At 38.4% G+C, this 19,341-nt stretch overlaps 1 protein-coding gene across 2 annotated transcripts in view; it reads left to right on the forward strand.

The window, feature by feature from the left end:
• Positions 1-19,341, forward strand: part of lgs (BCL9 domain-containing protein legless) — a 106,020-nt gene that overhangs the window by 62,227 nt on the left and 24,452 nt on the right. The window contains exons 10-12 of one of the 2 annotated variants that reach the window (XM_083116987.1): positions 623-885; positions 10,581-10,787; positions 15,317-15,713. In XM_083116987.1, coding sequence (XP_082973113.1) covers positions 623-885; positions 10,581-10,787; positions 15,317-15,713 — 867 coding nt within the window. The remainder of the gene's footprint in view (positions 1-622; positions 886-10,580; positions 10,788-15,316; positions 15,714-19,341) is intronic. The other variant, XM_083116988.1, reaches the window with a different exon arrangement.

Here is a 19,341-nt window from a genome sequence, read left to right on the forward strand (position 1 = left end):
TTCATTGAAAGTTGACTACGTATTGTTGAAGGGTATGTACTATACATTGATTCAGCACAAAGTATTCCAACTGTTTTTGTTTTATTCCATACTTTATTCTATTGCTGAGGCACAGAGGTAGCACCAAAGTACATTCCATGTTCCTTAGTCGGAAGAGGCCAGGAGGAATGGCAGGTATTTTCTAATAGGTAAAGGTTTGGTTTGCTGTTTTAAGTCAACTTTATGCACAGTAAGGCTAATCGGGACTGGACCTACAGTTTAAAGTGGGATCCGAACCACTTGTGCCTCCACCGGGTATCAAACCCGGGACCCCTTGATTACAAGGCAATGATGCTACCACTGCACCATGGGGGAGGCCCTAATAGGTAAAGGTAAAGTTCCTCGTGCATACAGCACCATGCCATGAAGGCACATTTAGGGGATGTGGAGGTAGAGCCCACACATTCTTGATCTCGCCCATTTTGGAGGTGATGGATGCCCTACCAACTACCGGGTATTTTCTAATTCTTTGTTATATTCTGTTCCAGACTGTGCATAGAATAGTGTTTCTGCTTTGCTTGATGAAATGTAACAAGTTCCATTTTCTTCCCTTTGAAATATATTAATTTTCTAATTATTTCAGATCCATGCCAAAATGTGACAAGTATTGGCATGGGCCTGCAGAGCTCTGCCTGCGCTGCTTCAGATGGAGTGCAGCCATTGCCGAGCAACGTCATCAATAAACAGCCAGGAACAATGGAAGCTCAATATATGCAGCAGCAAAGCCAGATTTTTGTTTTTTCTACAACTCGTGCAAACAAGGCTGCTGAAGCTGTATTGCAGGGACAATTTACATCCATAATTGCATATCACTGTGCTGATCCAGGAACGAAGAAATTTTTAGAGGTAAGTCGATTGCTTTATTTATGCACAGTGTTTTCTACTGCATACACTTGACCCCAGAAACTTCATTTTAAAAGTGGTAGTGATTTTTCTCTTACAGCCAGTTTATATGACTGTTAAAGAACAAGCATTTTCTGTGTATACATATAATGCATGTAATTTGTTAAGCATATTTGTATTGTTTGTTGTTCTTTGTGCATGATTGTGCACGTGTTGCAGTGTTCAGTGGATGTTTGTTTACTAAGTGCGTAATGGGATTATAGTGGCATCATACAAAGCAAATATGATGACATTGCATCTTCAACACACTTTCAGAGGAGAACTGTGTACTTGCATAGGACTGTGCCAATTTAAAATTTGTAGTGATTCTGACAAGAGAACTGACATTAAATTTACAAACACTGGAAACCAATAGTGTACCAATCTCATATAAGATGAAAAATATTTCATGAATAAATGTTGTTTCGCCTCCATTATTAATGTATGCAACCATGACAGTAACTATTTGTCCCTAATAAGAAAAAACAGAATAGAACAAAAACGGAGCAAATATGTGCTTTAATGATTACAGAAATTGTGTGGAGTCTACCATCATAGTTTGTACTCAGTACACAATACCCACTATAATCCACCTTCTTATTTATCAGAAGGTGAAGAGGCATTTGTCCAGGAATTTTATAATGGGACAGATCTATTATGTTTTATTGGTTAGTGTGTGCTGTTTGACTAGTAAAGAAAAGTAAATCTGTAGTGCGAGGGAGGTACATGTTTTACAATCTTCTTGCATATGACTTTTTTATAAGCTAAATTGAGCCCAAAGGGAAGGGAAGGTGCAGGTCAAACACTAACATCCCATCACTCGAGTGACTGACTACTATTAGGAATGGGCCGATATGAAATTTTGGCCAATACCAATAAAGTTCTAATATAAAATGTACAGATAACTGATATTCTTTAGAAATGGTCCTCGAAGAACAAAAGGTTCACTGACCTCCTTAATAAATGTGTGTTTCAAGGTGACTGCAGTGCAATAGAAATTGCATATTTAGACATTTACTTTTTTATTAAGTAGGGCATGAAGACGAATCATAAAAATTACAACAAAATGGCAGTATTTTGCACTAAATTATCAGATATTTATCAATATATCGGATTGGTAAAATAATCGGTAATTTTATTGATAAATCGATATGCCTATATCAGCCGATACCGATAAGAGTACCGATTAATCGATCCCATCCCTAACTACTATCTTGTTATAGAAGATGTGGTTAATGTGTTTTGGCTATGAGATACGTATACTCTCAGCTCAAGTCGCAGGCAAAAGGTGATACTAACTGAAATAAATATCCTTGTATCATATGTCACTGTGGCATCTGTGAATTGTAGAAATTGGATCAAGTTCACAGTAGTACAGGATGAAGATATCTTTCATGCTTTTGGGTTTCTTGTTTGGAAGAAATGTAAGAAAATGTAGTCACTTCTTACAGGCTTGTTCAGCCCAGATTGGACAAATCTCATTCCTCGTGGCTTAGTGCTATGATGCCAAGGGTCCTGTGTTCAAATCCCAACCTATAAAAATTAATACAATCTCTGTTTGCTCGAGGACAAAGGTTGACCTCTTTTATGTTGGGACTTAACAATATTCTGAAGAAATACAACATGTTGTTTTCCATCCTCACTTGCTGCAGTGCATACTCATGACAGTAAGGAATAAATTAACAAATATAAGAACAACAGAAATGTAACAAGAATGATACAAATTAAGGAAAACATACACCATGCACGTATCCAGGAATTCCTTTCAAGGGGGCTGAACACCATCTTTTTAAGGGGTGTAGATAGAACTTTGCAATTGTATGTTAAAGGCCAGTGGTGGCAATTGGGTTCCAAAATAGGGGGGGGGAGGTGTTACAAGGAAAATTTATTTTCTCTTGGTAAACAAGGCTTAGCATTACGAGGTGATAGTGTGGAGGCAAAATAATGGGAAGCAACTATCCTCTAAATCGTCGCAACTGTTTAATGCTGTCATTTTAATCAGAATGAGAAATCTCAACATTTTTTACCACACTAGCCTCTGTTTCCATGCATTAACATTGTGTGCCGGAACCATCTGAGTATGTGTTTTTCTACATTTCTTCTCATCAGGCATCAAAACATCTATTGTGTCCTTGAGTGCTTTTACAAAGCTGTTACACATGCACGGGATGGACAATCCACTGGTCAACACGAGATACAAACTGTGGGCTGCGAACTGGATGCAGACAGTTCTCAAATATTTTGCTCTGATTCGAGCCTGAACACCACTAACGTGTCTTGTCCTCCCATGTTTGCAGCTCTTATAAAAGCCGAAACCCACCAAATTTTTCATATTCAGACCTAAGCACTCAAAATTGCTCGAGCCCCCTGAGCCCTACCTTGGATATGCACTATTAATAGAGGCACATAATTTTGGTAAATAAAAAAGAAAATTTCGGTACAAAAACAGTCAATTTCGGGTTCAAAAGCCGGGAATAAAATAAAATTTCGGTGTTATAGCGTTGAAAAATAGTGGCATATAAAAAGACATTTTGGTTTTAACCCTTGGTCTGCCGCTGTTGCAGATATGCAACAAAAAAAATATGTCCATTGTTGCCGCCGTTGCAGATGTGCAACAAACAGCTTTAGATACAATTATCGAGGGTTTGCCACACTTATATTTGTATATTGAGGTAGAAACACTGACAGTTCATTGGGGAACATGTTTTGCAATCGTGATTACAAAAATTCCAACCCCCCCCCCCCCCACCATTTCTCGGAATATGTCACGTGTTTCGGCTCCTCAGTTGACAAGACACAATAAATGCTTGGTATTTATGATGCTGTTTTCCTCCAAGCTTCCAACGCTGTGATTTAGCACTGATAAGGCACACATTCTTCTTTGTGTTTGGACCTGGTGATCGAGCTGAAGTGGAGGTGGGGGGGTCAAGGAGAGGGGGGATTGGATGAGGTTTGGCGGTGTCAGCTTTCTGTCGCCTCTATGTTAGAAATGCAATGAAGGTTGATGATAGCCAGAGGCCAGAAGTATAGACAAAACAAACTATTGCAAAGGCTCCCTCCCCTCCTCTGTTAGGAAAGGTCTCGCCATAATCGGTTCTGAGGAATGGCTGTGAAAGACCATATCATAAAACAGCTCATTGATCTCCCTAACGCACAATCGTTTCCTTCCGGACATATTTCCACAAAGAGCCAAGTCAACAGGGAAGAAATAGATTCACAGTAGCTACACAAGATGCAAGTTCGAACGAAAAAAAAGCAAAAGTTCGGGTTTTCTCCCCAAGGTAGCTGGAGAAGAGGGGGCAGACTCCACTTGTTTGTTTTTTTTTCATTGAAATTCGGGGGATGCAGACCCCTCCCGTAACCCCCCACAGTTGGGGCATCCAAATTTTACATGGTTGCAAGCACTGATGTTCTACCTGCAAAACAAAAGTTATCCGAAGTAGATTGGTCCCATAGTGTCAAGAGTTATAACAATTTTATGAATAATATGCAAATTGGCTAAAATTCGCTGTTTTGAGTAAAAAAAAAACAGAGTTTTACGTTTTGCCTTATTATTCAAATTGTATTGCACCCACAAACATGAATCAAGTTTCATTCTGTTGCGGAAGGTCCATTCTTTGAAGAAGAAGAAAAAAAGCAAAAGTTCCGGTTTTCTCCTCAAAGTAGCTGGAGAAGAGGGGGCAAGCTCCACATTTTTATGTTTTTTCATTGAAATTCGGGGGATGCAGCCCCGCCCGTACCCCCCTCCATGGTTGGGGCATCCAAATTTTACATGGTGGCATGCACTGATGTTCTACCTGCAAAACAAAAGTTATCAGAAATAGATTAGTCCCATACTGTCAGAGTTATAACAATTTTATGAATAATATACAGGGTGTCCCACTAGCTTTCGAACCCGAAAAAAACATTATAAGTTCCGAATAAAAATACATTGGAAAATTAAATTCACAATACACGTATCTAGTTTCATGCTGAATACATGATCGTTACAGCAGGTGCTGCAAGTGTCTTCCCTGGACGTCCAGACATGTTTATACACGGCATTCCATAGTGTGAAAAGTCCGATGTAGAGTCTCCGGTGTGATCTCCTGAATCGCATTTTCAATGTTGTTTTGCAACTCTTGCAGTGATCGTGGTTTGTTTCTGTAGACACAACCTTTAAGGAAACCCCATAAAAGAAATCCGGAGGTGGCAAATCTGGGGATCTTGGCGGCCAAAATCCTTTGGAGATGATTCTGTCACCAAAAAAGGACTCAATTTCTGCCATGGACACGTTGGAAGTATGGAATGTCGTTCTGTCTTGTTGGAAATAACCGGGACGCAGTTATTCATCATCCAGCTGATTCACAAATGCATTGAAGATGTGTAAGTAAACTTGTGTGTTTACTGTATCTTCAAAGAAGATGGGTCCAATGATACGCTGTCGGGCAATTGCACACCAAACCCCCACCTTCAATGGTCCTTTACGGCATCCAAATTCACATTGAACGGTCTATACGATCCCGATATCCAACATTTCTTTACAATGAACACTCGTTCTGGTATGGTGTACCGATCCATTCTCACGATGCAGGGACGCACGCATCACACTAACCCACACGCACCACTTCCCCTGGCACCACCTACCATCTTTGTTTTCACGCGTGCGTTTATGTTCAACCCTGTCTCGTGTTCAGCATGAAACAAGGTACGTGTATTGTGAATTTCATTTTCCTATGTATGCTTGTTCGGAAATTATAACTTATAACGTTTTTTTCGGGTTCGAAAGCTAGGGGGACACCCGTTACAAATTGGCTAAAATTTAATGTTTTGAGTAAAAAAACAGTTTTACGTTTTGCCTTATTATTTAAATTGTATTGCACCCACAAACATGAATCAAGTTTCATTCTGTTGCGGAAGGTCCACTCTTTGAAGAAGAAAAAAAAAGCAAAAGTTCCGGTTTTCTCCCCAAAGTAGCTGGAGAAGAGGGGGCAAACTCCACATTTTTATGTTTTTTTCATTGAAATTCGGGGGGATGCAGCCCCTGCCCGTACCCCCCTCCATGGTTGGGGCATCCAAATTTTACATGGTGGCATGCACTGATGTTCTACGTGCAAAACAAAAGTTATCAGAAATAGATTAGTCCCATACTGTCAGAGTTATTACGATTTTTCTCCATTTTGTATACGAATTCAAATTTTGTGCTCATTCGCTGTTTTGAGTAAAAAAACAGTGTTTTACATTTTGCCTTATTATTTAAATTGTATTGCACCCACAAACATGAATCAAGTTTCATTCTGTTGCGGAAGGTCCATTCTTTGGGGGGGGGGGGGAAGCAAAAGTTCCGGTTTTCTCCCCAAAGTAGCTGGAGAAGAGGGGGCAAACTCCATATTTTTATGTTTTTTCATTGAAATTTGGGGGATGCAGCCCCTGCCCAAATTTTACATGGTTGCATGCACTGATGTTCTACCTGCAAAACAAAAGTTATCCGAAGTAGATTGGTCCCATAGTGCCATAGTTGTTACGATTTTTCTCCATTATGTATACAAATTCAAATTTCGCGCTCAAAGCCTCGGCGACACTGGGCTTTCTTTCTTCAGACCGCGCGGCATACTAAGGGTTAAAATTGTGAATATAATCTTAAATTTGATTTAAAAACTACACTTATTACACAAAATTAACATTTCACTTCTAATAGTACATTTATGTAGTTATCAGGGTAGAATCAACTCTCGATACAACGACCTTTCACAATTCCCGAGAAAAGGGTCGTTATTTCGAAGGAGTCGTAATTGGAATTTGCACCAATTATCAGCTTAAACGGAGCTGAAACGGACATCATTTATCCTGGTAGTTGTACAACCAGTTATGCACAGAATGCATGTTGTGAGAAGGAAAATAGAACATGAAAACGTTTTCACAAAAAAGGATTTAAAATAATGTTATTTTCTTTTAATTGTGCACAGCTGTTGCTCTTCCACGAAATTCTTACAATTCTAGTTCATGAGAAACCCCGTTTGCACTGAGACATACAGAAAGGAAAACAATCTCTCGTTTATTGCAAGAATCTTGACACCACACACTGGCACCAGCAAAAGTCTGGAGATAATCGGGCAGAATGAATATTCGATTTTAACGGGTCTACTAGAGCATTGTCTGTTACAAGATTAACTTGTAAGATAAGATCTGTCGGGACACACAACACAACCTTTCTAGGCACCAGAAAAAAAACCACGGGGCTGTAAATTACGTTCTGGTTCGGCTGTGTAAAATACATCATAAAAAAAGTCACGTTTTCTTTCTTTCAACCAACTTCATATTCATCCCCCTCCCCCATTCCAGGGAGCAGTCTAAACTCTTTCCCTACTTGCTTTGTAATCCAGCCTAAAAAAGGAAACACACGAGCGATCGTTTTGCACCCAATGCATATTCTAGGACACATTAAACAGCAGGTTTAGAATTAGATTTCACTTTAAACTGTATATTTAGTCCCGATTAGCCCATCAGCATAAAATAAATTCAAAACAAGCTTTATGAAACCTGCTCATGGTAGATCGTTATTTACTCTCACATTAATCGACCATTTAATGTTAATTAAATTTACAGTTTTGATATCAGAAGGCCCAGAACATGAAGTTGTTTTAGCTCTTGTTTTCCTTTCTGGAGATCGAATTTGGTTATCGTCAAATCAAAACAGCTTTGCCAGATTCAAAACAATAACTTTTACGCTGGATGAGTCATTGCTGTTATTGGCAAGCAACAGCTTTGCAGATGCTAGACAAAACACTGGCACCAGTTGCAGCATAAAAACAAGGAGACCGGCTGGAAGTTCGAGCAACAGGTGGCGGAAGAGAAAAATCCCGGCATTTTAAAGATAACACCGGAACTTTCAACAGCAGTGTAAAGAAGAAACAAATGACCCTTGCTTTACGTTTTACCATGCAACAGACAATAATACGGGCAATATTTCCTGTGCAGACGACAGCATAAAAAAAAAATAGGACCTGAATTCTGCAATTATCAACATTGCCGTGCACACCAGTGGCGGAGAATGTGCTGGGGAAAGGGTAGGGGGAGGGTCACTTTTTTTTTTTACTTGTTCTATGTTTTTTGTTTGTTTTTCAATATATCCAGAACTGGTTGCCCCATTTTAAACGTCAAAGGAAAGGAAGAGGGGTGGGTCCACTTCACCCTCGCTGTAATCAGCCCGTGTGCACACACAAGAAAATCATGGCTGAAACAATCAGCATCGCCCCTCCCCCCACGTTTGCTGACAGGAAAAGAGGGAGAAGTCAATCAGCCAATGGAACACTTTTTTGGCAAATATTATGACCAACACAATTAGGAAATCATATGAAATGGGAAACTGGAGTTATGATGCACGTAAGATCGAAGTAAACTTTTGTGGAAACCTGGATGACAACGCATTAAGCACGTTGACGATCTTTAGTTGGCCTACGTGGTTTTGATTATCTCTAAAGTGTTACAGGGAACAAAGAACATGTTTTGAATGAAAGCGGTTACCAGAAGAAGAGTTGCTCACTCACGGGAACCTGTTGAAATCTAGGTCAGAGCTGGACAGATGGGCAAGACTTCCAGGCGCCACGCGTCTGTATTTTGGAACATTCCTGCGATCTTATCTCTCAAGGTGGTGTATTAATCGATGAAAAAGCTTGACCTGCCATACACATTGGCAAAAACTGCAAGTTCAGCAGTTATTTCGGGCTGCTCCATCCCCCCCTCCCCCGTGAGTTTTCAGCAGCTCTTAGGATGGAAACAAATCGAGGTAGATTTAAAATAACATCCAAGCACATTCGATCTTCTCTTCTTGCATATCGAATAACAACCCTGGCATGTTGGGTAGCTGCCATCGGGTGCAGTGTAACATTGGTGCACTTGAGGGAGGGGAGGGCAGAGGTCAAGTGCTATTGGATATCACTCAAGCATGGTGTGGTGGTGTCTATTTTTAGTTCAGACCCAATTGTGAGCGGTAGAGTGCTCGTGAAGGGAATGAGAAAAAAAACTTATTTTTTGGCCGATTTCCTTCAATTTTTCAACTTTTTTTTCCAAATTTTTCAACTTTTTCCTAAACTTTTCATGGTCGTTACTTCGAGAGGGTCGTTATACCCAGGGTCATAGAATTGAGAGTTGACTGTATTAAGTTTATTTCTGTGTAAAGGAGCCCATTTTTGCTTCTCCAATATTAACAGCGGAATTAATCAATTTTCCGTGAATTGCATAACTCACAGGATAATTCAGACCTCAGAAGGTGTCGCATCGGTAAATAAACCCTAAATTTCATGTCTAAGAGTTTATTTCGCATTTTGCAGTTCATTTCACATTATTTCGTGACAAAACATGGTAGCAAAATGCATCTCGCACCTTTCAAAAACATGAAAAATTAACACTACAATGTGTGTTTTGATATTTTGTTTTTTCATCAAAAACGAAATATGCATGCCCCTAGCTATTAACAATAATAGGGTTATAGAACATTCTCCATCTTGTCTCAATAATTATTCTCTCCTTAAATTTTTGTTATTGTCACACTTTTCAAGAAGCCAAAACCTAATTTTATCTAGTGTAAACTGAAAAATTTCCTGGAGGGTGAAGTTGAGCCCCCCTGTACCCCACTTTGGATATGTGCTATTATTAATAACAGGGTTACAGAACATTCTCCATCTTGCCTCGATAATTATTTCTCTCCTTAAATTATTGTCACATTATTTTATTTCACACCACAAGAAACCCAAAATCTAATTTTATCTAGTGTAAACCAAAAATGTTCGAGGAGGGGGGGTGCTTGCCCCTAAGCCCCCCTTGGATATGTGCCTGACGCACACCACCTCAATCACAGCACAAGTGAAACATTTCAGAAATGCACTTTCACTCTCAGAACGTTAATATATAAAGATTTGTAGAATGATGAGTTTTGCAATGCTACACTCTGTGTTGTGATCTCTATGCTTCAGCAGATGGCAGAATCAGAGCTGTTGCTATGAAGGCTTGTCATGTTTAGAGATGAGAAACCTGAGATCATTCATCTTGCCCTCTTTCCCTACAAAACCTTCATGTTGGCCTAGGATTTGATGTGACATATTTCTTGTTTGAATAAGTTTAGATATTACTTGGACATAATGGAATTTACACACTTTTCCTCAAAATGTCAGGAGCCATAACTTACATGTGTATAATGAAACCCCAATCAGTGATTTTTCTTTCCTTCATTCATTATATTGTTTCCTGATCCCAGCAAGGCACCATGCTATAACATTTTGCTGAATTTTATTTTTTGTGTAAAAGTGCATACACGCCCGTGAAAAATGTATAATTAAGTTTCCACCATATTTACTTTAGTACCCTTAAAGATGCCAGCAGTAAGTATTCATGATTTATGCTATTCCTCATTGTCTTCCAACAGGGAAACAAATAACACTTGACTTCGTTTGTTTAAATATATTTGAATATGTGAATGGGAAATGCACAGTACAGTGTAGAAATGATGTTGATATAAGGAACTGGATTTATTCCATGTAAGAATCACTCTCGTGCACAAATATGCATACATAGGAATTGTATATTAAGAGTTCTGGCAGCTATAGTAGAAGTATCCTGAAATGAATTAAGGAATGTGTGTGACAATTTCAAGCATAACTTACAAATTTTATTTATTCCCATAGAAACATCCTCTGAAAATGAATCAGTTCAACCGTCAGAACCCAGCACAGTGGCTCAATAGCCTTGCTCAGATGAAACAGAAAGGAGGTCCTGGTGCTATGAGAGGATTAAATTCTTTAGGCCCCCCTAGTGGTTTTCAGGGCTCCAACAATATGTTGGGTGAAATGGGTCCTGTTTCAGGTTCAGGCCCAATGGGAACGTGGAATCAGGTGAGTTCAGAAATGTTGGAAGAAGTTTAGTTGGTCCAGTATTGTGGAGAGATGATTCTGTATCAGTAATTGTGCTGGAGAAGGCATTACTACTTTTTTTAACATAAAAAAACAGTAATTATCTTAAAAAGGCATCACTTTATTTTCATTTATACCCCTTTTCTGTTGAATTGACCAGTCAACCACCCATTACCTGTGCTAGTTCTGTCATCGGTTAACCATATAATGATTGTGCTGTTAGTGCCAATACAGTGACTTTGGTCAAGAAGCAAGAGCACAATGGGAGATGCTTTCTCATAGTTTCTGTGTCTGCTTGTTTATATGTCTGTGCTGATTGAAGCAGTGTTTCTAAACAAACAAGTTTGGGAAAGTTAAACTCTTCCAATATTGACTCAATTTTGTCATACTGTCAATTCAGCTGAGTGTCATGCCTTATCATTGTAGCTTTTCGTGGTGAAAATTTGACAAGTCGGTAGTTAATATAATAGTTGATGTTACAGTCACTATTATATAAATATATTGATAATAATCATATGTGTGGAATAGAGTTCTCATAGATAATGGCCAACCCATTTGCAGTAAAGTGCCACACAAGATGGTGCCATATCTCCTTGCTATTGAAAAAAAATAACACTCGCATAAATAATCGGGAATTAAATATTTATATCTGTGCAAAGCTTCAGTACATGGACATAATCATGGGAAGGCTTGCTGCTAATGTGAGATTCCATTGTCTCAATTTTAAAGGCATCTATATCTTCAGGTTCTCTGATTTAAAAAATGGAGATGGAAATTGTTTTTATTTGTTCAAGAATTCATGTTGCTTTCCTCTTTCTGTCCTGGTATGCAGTTGGAATGTTGCTAACTGGGATAAATGAACCTGTCTGCAATAACTGTGAATCTTGTAAATTCTATCAGATTTTAAGTTTTTATGCTGTATTTGGTATTGGAGAAAAGATTCCATGGGAATCTGTCTTTTTGCTGTGGTAAATTTGTTCATTCTGCATGCTCTTTATATGTCTGTGTACTTTGCTTGTTTGAGAAATGTTAGGAGGTTATGCTAATTAATGTTTTTGAATTTGCTTACATCTGGAAATGTGCATGGTGTGTGTGTGCTTTTGGATACTTATTCAATGTGTGTATTTTAATTATACTTGTTTAAAGGCAGTCATGAATGGTATTTTGAGTCATTTTTTTCTTGATAGTAGTTGTAGTGTTGCAGCATTTTAAAAAGAAAGAAGTTTAGTAAATACAGAAACACTGCCAAAATATAATTTGTCTCATTCTGGTATTGGTAAGGTAAGGAGGAGAAAGGATGTAGGGTCCTACAACAGGAGTAATCTGGGCTATTGTAATACTGTCTCTAATTTTGTCATAGGGACCTTGAAAATTCCTGTTAAGTAAGGTTGTGATAAATCTATTTTTCTCTGAATATAAGTCAAAAACAGAATTTTGGTCACTTACCTGGATTGGTAAAATTCTGATATCTAAACAGATTCCAATATACAATTTATTGCATTTAAAATTGTGATCATAGAAGACATTTTGATATTATTCTGTCAGGTTTAATGCAGTACAGTGTTTCTCATAAATATGAGAAAATTGTTTCTGTGCCATGTAAAATATCTGAGGATATGTACAATACAAAAATATTTTTACAGTATTTTTCTGTTAAATAATAGTGGATATTGGAATTGTTAAATTTCTGCATTGGAATCTGGCCAAAAAATTATTAGTAAATTTGCTGCTTTGTTACAGTATGCTGCTGAGGAAGATAAAATTTAACCAGATTTTTTAAAACCACTTCAATACAGTAAATGCTTGTAGTGTAAATGGCATTTTATTGAGTGCTAATGCTGTTTCTTAACTAGAGATAAGTGAGAAATTGGTTATTGTACTTTGAAGGAACATTTTCCTTGTACAAATTGATTAGCTCAATACTTAGCTGTGCGCATCTTCGAATTGACGTTTTAATTATTAGTCCTTTGTATAGTCATGCCCTAGTCATTTTATTAAAATAATTTACATATCGCTGCATTAACAATGGCTTAAAACTTAAAATAAGTAAGGTTAAAAAAAGCAGCTTTCCGAGGAAAGTTGTGGTAGAGCTTGATGTTGTGTATGTTGTTGTTGGGGGGACTTAGAAGTCTAGCGGGAGGTTGCAAGAATTTTGTTAATATACAAGGTAGTTTGGGTTTTCCACTGACCTGGTAAAACCTGGAGAAGCTGTGGAATGTTTCCAAAACTGGCTAAAAACCTGGAAGTATCAGGCAATGTTAAAAGATGTTGTTTGGACTTGTAATGAATGTACATTGAAACCTCAGTTGTACACATTTCAGAGGATAAAGGGGAAGAAATTTTAAAATGTAGATAAATGTAAAATCAGGGAAATTTTTACATGTAGCTTTATTGGGACCATGAATGTATAATGCGGGAAAATGTAAAATCCACTAATGTAATATTGGGGTTCCACTTGATTTGCAAATATCATATGTTGAAGGATGTATTTTCTGTAATAAATGTTGTTCAGCATATTGATTAATATGTAGAATGAGGATGGCCGCGGTGGCTCAGTCGGTAACGCGTCTGACTACCATGCTCAAGGTCCCGGGTTCGATCCCCGGCCGGTTCAAATCCGGGAACTTTTCTAACGGTGAAAGCGGCCCCGGCGCCCACCCAGCGTCGAATAACATGGGTACCTGGGGGAAACCCTGGGGGGTAAAGGCGGTCAGGGGCGTGATGCTGATCACATCACCCCCACTCACGACCGGATCAAGAAAGTGTGGGGCGTTACCCCCACACCCCCTATACGCCTTCATGGCGTGGTGCTATGCACAGGGGAACACTTTACCTTTACCTTTTATGTAGAATGAGGATAATCCAGTCATGGGTGTCTTGACTGTTATGCTGGAGGTCCAGGTTCAATTCCTGAGGTGGGTGATTTTTGGTGAGAATTTTTCATGCTGCATGAAGCAACTTAGGGGTTCACTCAGCCTCTAATAAATGCACACCTGGGGCCAATTCTGGGGAGGGGAGGGGTTAATGGCAGCCAGAGTATGGTGCTGATCACATCACATCCACAAATGTGCTTTGCAGAAAGCCTAGAATACAAGGTGTGCCAATAAGGTTTCCAGACTCATGTTATAATTCTTTTATTGAAAAAATCAGACAATCAAAATGTTTTACCCTTCAATGTAGTTTCCTCCTCGATCCCTACTCCCCTCCATGTGGAATTCCACTGTTAGAAGCAGTGTTTCAGGTCATTTTCTGATATGCTGTTCAAGAGTTGCGTCGCTTTGGCTTTCACCTCATCCACAGACTCTAACCGGGTTCCTTTTAGTGTGGACTTGACTTTTGTGAAGAGAAAAAAAAAGTTGCACAGGGCTAGGTCCGGTGAGTATGGTGGATATTACAACACTGGAATGTTGTGTTTTACCAAAAACTTCTTCACAGAAAGCGCGTTGTGAATTGCCATGGTCCCCTGATGAAGAATCCATAAGCCATTCTTCCACATGTCTGATCTCCTTCTCACCCGTTCACGAAGGGTCCCCAAAATATTTTTAAAATACAACTGATTGACAGTCTGACCTTCAGCCACCCTATCAACGACCAATTTTAGCGACCTTCTCGATACTGACTTGAGATTTCGAAGAGCAAGAGCGGTCTGATCGTGGATCGTCCCCGATGGCTGCTCTACCCTCTTTAAACTTCTTAAACTACTTGAAAACTTATGTGCGAAATAATCACTGATCCCCACAAATTTCATTCAACTAATTGTAAGTTTCCATGGCGGATTTCCCAAGTATTGTGACATTAACTTGTTGTTCCACTTTCGAACTTAACATGATTCCGACAGAGCTCAGATGCACAGTCTGCTTCTAACAAATTTATTTATTTAATAGAAGATTCCAAATACAGTGTTAGCCATTTTCCATTGGAGCAAATTTATAGAATGTAAGGACAAAAATAGTAACATAAAACAACAAAAAATAATAACATAGAAAAATTACGTGTGGTTAAGAGACGTTCAAGACCTTCAAATGCTACATCCAGACTGCTCCATGCATGTACGTAAAAGTTTGTGCACAGGCAGAGGGTAGTCCACAGGTCAGTATCCTACCCAGCTCTTTGTTATCAACGTGACCTGAAATGAAAAAGAAAATCAATCCAGAAACTTTATTGCCATACCTCGTATATGCCCCTGGTACATACCTAGCATAAATTCACCCTATGTAATATATGCTGCCTTATTACACTGGGTGTCACCTGATTAACACATCTATTGGTGTGTCAATTTGGCATTTGTTCTTACAAGAAACAATTGATGGAAAGGATAATTTGTAGGCCAATAATTTACAATAACCGAGACAGATATGACCTCAGTTATTTTTAATAATCTTTACATAATATTTGAGGTTTTGTAATTTGTTGAATGATGGTACAACTGTAATTGTTATGTTCTTTGCTGTTGTTAGAACATTTTTGTACATAAATATATTGATAATGTTCTTTTTTCTTTCTTTTTGAAGAGCAACAATACCATGACATCAGTAGCAAATATGAGCCCATCAGGTTCTGGTGGAAATCCTGTGATGCAATCTTGTCCAAATAATGTGATGTCTGGTTGTCCCGTTAGCAGTCCCATAATGCAAGGAAACTCAATTATGCCTGGAGGTCCAATCAAATCAAGTGGAATGGAAAGCCCATTGATGCAGGGTCCAGGCATGATGGTTGACTCTCCCAACAGTGGTGGTCCAAATATGGTATCAGGATCAAGCAATACTACTGTACTTCCAGGGCCAAGCCCAACATTGCCTCCAGTGACTAATTCCATGATGCCAGGAGCATCAGACGTGGAAAGCCCTGGAATAAACCCTGTAAATTCATCCAGTCAGATGGTAAATGTGCAACAACCATCCCTAACAGGTATGAAATACGTATACACTAAGCAGTATTCAAAACCAGCCAATTATAGGCTTTTTCTTGCTATTTAGTTTAGCTTTAAATAATATTTTATTGCCACATGCTGGCTTTATTTCACTTGCTAAGGCAGGAATAGTATGACAGTTTACAGTTGTCTGTTGTAGCATTCAGGGATGAGTACTTATTCTGTTTTTCTTTCTCCCCATGCATCCTTTTGTCTCCCAGATGATCATCATCATGGTAGGATGTCAAAATATTACATAAGTTTATTGTTTATTTATAGTGTAATAAATTTAGATTATAAATATGAATTGTATTGATGTGTCAATTTTAGAATTTTTATTTGCATATTGGGGCCAAACCAGTACGTACCACTTTTAAATTATGCTGATATTCTTACCAGTTGCTGCTCAATTTGGTACTTACACTTACATGGGGAGACCTGAAAGAAACCAGAATCATTGTTTGGTGTACAGGCTCATTGTAGTACATGCTTCTGCCACTAGATGCCTTTTGCGGGGACCATTCTGCATCAGTCTGCTGACCGGCATCATAGAGTGAAGTTGTTGTGCCACATAGTATTTTTCTTTGTTAAGCGGTTTCGCTTGTTCATCAATTTTTGTGATGGCTGAAAAGTTTGAACAATGAGCAGCTGTAAAATTCTGTTTTGTGTTAGGGGAAAATGGCAGGGGAAACAGTTCTAATGCTTGAAACAGCTTTCAAGGAAACTGCTCTGGGAGTGGCAGCTTCACCATGACAACGTGCCAGTGCACAAAGCCTTGAATGTGAAACAATTTTTAACTAAAAGTAGCATGCCCCAGCTTATCCACCCACCATATTCACCCAATCTTGCTCTGTGCAACTTCTTTTTATTCCTCCGAATGAAAAAAGTCCTCAAAGGAAAACGTTTTGCGAATGTGGAAGAGGTGAAGAAAAAATGACTGAGGCATTAAAATGCATCACTTTGCAAGAGTTTCAGGACTGCTTCAAAAAGTGGAAAACATGTTTAGACCAGTGCATTGCATCAAATGAATAGTACTTTGAAGCAGATTAAATTTGTAACACCTAAAAATAAATACACAATTTTTTATTACAAAATTCTGGTTTCTTTTGTGTCCCCCCACGTATGCTTGACAAGCAAAGACAAAAATAATCTAAAAAATGGAGATATGTAATGAGGGTAATATTTTGGGCAATTTAAAGATGTTAAGAGTAGCATAATTATTACAATATAAATATTGCTTTTTAGCACTATGCCATATATCCATATGCCAGTTTAGCACTATGCCATATATCCATATTCCAGTTTTGCTTGATAACATTATTGTATTCACTTACAAGATAGTGTGTTAGAATCAAGATTTCAGCTTTTGTCACAAAATGTTTGCCTGAATTAATGAAAATTGTGCATTTGTTGTTATAAGTGGAAGCATATTTGTACTCTTGCAAAATGTTGGCTAGTACCAGAAGCTCTATTAAAAAAGCTATCAGTCTGTACAAATACATTAAAATATTGGAGTATTGGTAGAGAGAGGCATTGGCTGAGAGTGTCTTACACCAGCTCTTTTCTTTGAGAGAAGTCTGGTTGGAAATGTGAAGTATATGGTAGGTGGTAGCAGGAGAGGGAAAGAGGTAATAGGGTAGGTAAGATTATTGGATAGCTAGGTTAAGTTTAGGATAGGACTTTATGTGCATGACTCATTTGTGTGTGTGTACTCTCTCAGCACTTCCTGCAGAAGGTGCATGTTGATAGGCTAGCCACTACCTGGAAGCAGTTATTGAATATGGTTTTGTTGTTGGTTCAGGTATCAGTAGGGGCATGCATATTTAGTTTTTCACGAAAAAAAATTTCATGTTTTTGAAAGGTGTGAGATGCATTTTGTGACCATGTTTTGTCACGAAATAATGCGAAATGAACTGCAAAAAGCGAAATTAACTCTTAAACACGAAATTTACCATTTATATACCGACGCGACACTTTCTGAAGTCTGAAGTATCCTGTGAGTTATGCAATTCCCGGAAAATTGATTAATTCTGCTGTTAATATTGGAGAAGCAAAAATGGACTCCTTTACACAGAAATAAGCTTAATACTCTTATAACTAGATAAATGTGCTATTAGAAGTGAAATGTTAATTCTGTGGAATAAGTGTAGTTTTTAAATCACATTTAGGATTATATTCACAATTTTAAAACCAAAATGTCTTTTTATATACCACTTTTCATCCAATTTTTCACCGCTATAACACCGATATTTCATTTTATTTACCACTTTTGAACCCGAAATTGACTCAGTTTTTGTACCGAAATTATGCTTTTTTATTTACCAAAAATATGTGCCTCTAGGTATCAGTAGTGATATCTGAATTTTTGGTAGAGGAGTGGTGGTTGTTGGACACAATTATTCCTCACTGTTAGAGGACAGAGCCTCAACACCACTCCATCCTAGCAAACTATAGCCTAAGGCTACACCACTCTTGTAAACAAACAAAACACAAGACATGCTTCTTACATTCCCACAAAAAAACCAAACACCAATCCTCTTATGCTGGTTACCCAATACCATTTGGCTCACAATGGTATAATGATCCCAATACTAGGAATGTCATTCTGGGCAAGTTAGGGTTGTTTTCCATTACCATTCCAACCATAGAAGTTAGGGCTGAGCCAATACCACTTTGAACCAATACTCTTACGGATACCCACCGATACCGATACTTGAAAATTGAAATAATTTAAAGCTGTTTAAAATATTGATCAATCAATATTGGAGTGTAAGCATTCTACTCCATTGTATTCAGCAGTTTACCAAGAATTTTGCTTTAAAATATTCAAGAATTACATCAGAATATTAATACGTGTTATGTAATCACAAAATTGGTGCAGAATAAAAAGTAAGTTCAAATTTTGCATAACTTCCAGGAGAATTAGGCTCTGCAAAAGTGTCATGCAGCATTTTGGTGCACCCCGTGAAAGATCAAAATGCCAGAAAAGTATCGGCTGGTATCGGTAAATAAATTCCAACTGATACTGATACATCGGCATCAATATCGGCTCAGCCCTAGTAGAAATATATTGGTACAAATGCTCACTCCCTTACACCTGTAAATGCAACTTGTTGAGATGCAAGATTTTCACCTTCCACACCAGTGTGAGTAACTTTGCCCTCCATTCCAAGGGAACCTATAATTCCTTCAACAGCTACATTGTCTGCTTGTGAGTAGCAGTTATCCATTAAGTACTCCTAACCACTGGCACATCTTGCAGAAAATGCTGGGAGAGAAGTTACGTACCAGTTGTCATACATGCATACACCACCATGCCGCATCAAGTTGTATCAAACAAGGGAAAAGGTGCAGGTTGAAGTAGTAAAGCAAATTTTGATAAAACTTGTCTTCCCTCAAATATATTGACCTTATCCCTTACCATCTTACTTTAAAAAATCCCCACTAAAACGTATAAAAGCAGTTAAAACTATAAAATTCCAGTCCCCAACACGGCCATGTGGCCAACAACTGTTACTTCCTTATAGAATGCAGGAACCTGCCACAGACTCTTTCCCTCTCGGTTAGCTCCCCTCCCCTCTCCGTTACGTCATTTCCGGATCAAAATCTCGTACTTCCTGGGCTGCG

Source organism: Lepisma saccharinum, chromosome 2 (assembly GCF_977018435.1).
Source record: "Lepisma saccharinum chromosome 2, izLepSacc3.1, whole genome shotgun sequence".
In the NCBI taxonomy this organism is placed as follows: domain Eukaryota; kingdom Metazoa; phylum Arthropoda; class Insecta; order Zygentoma; family Lepismatidae; genus Lepisma; species Lepisma saccharinum.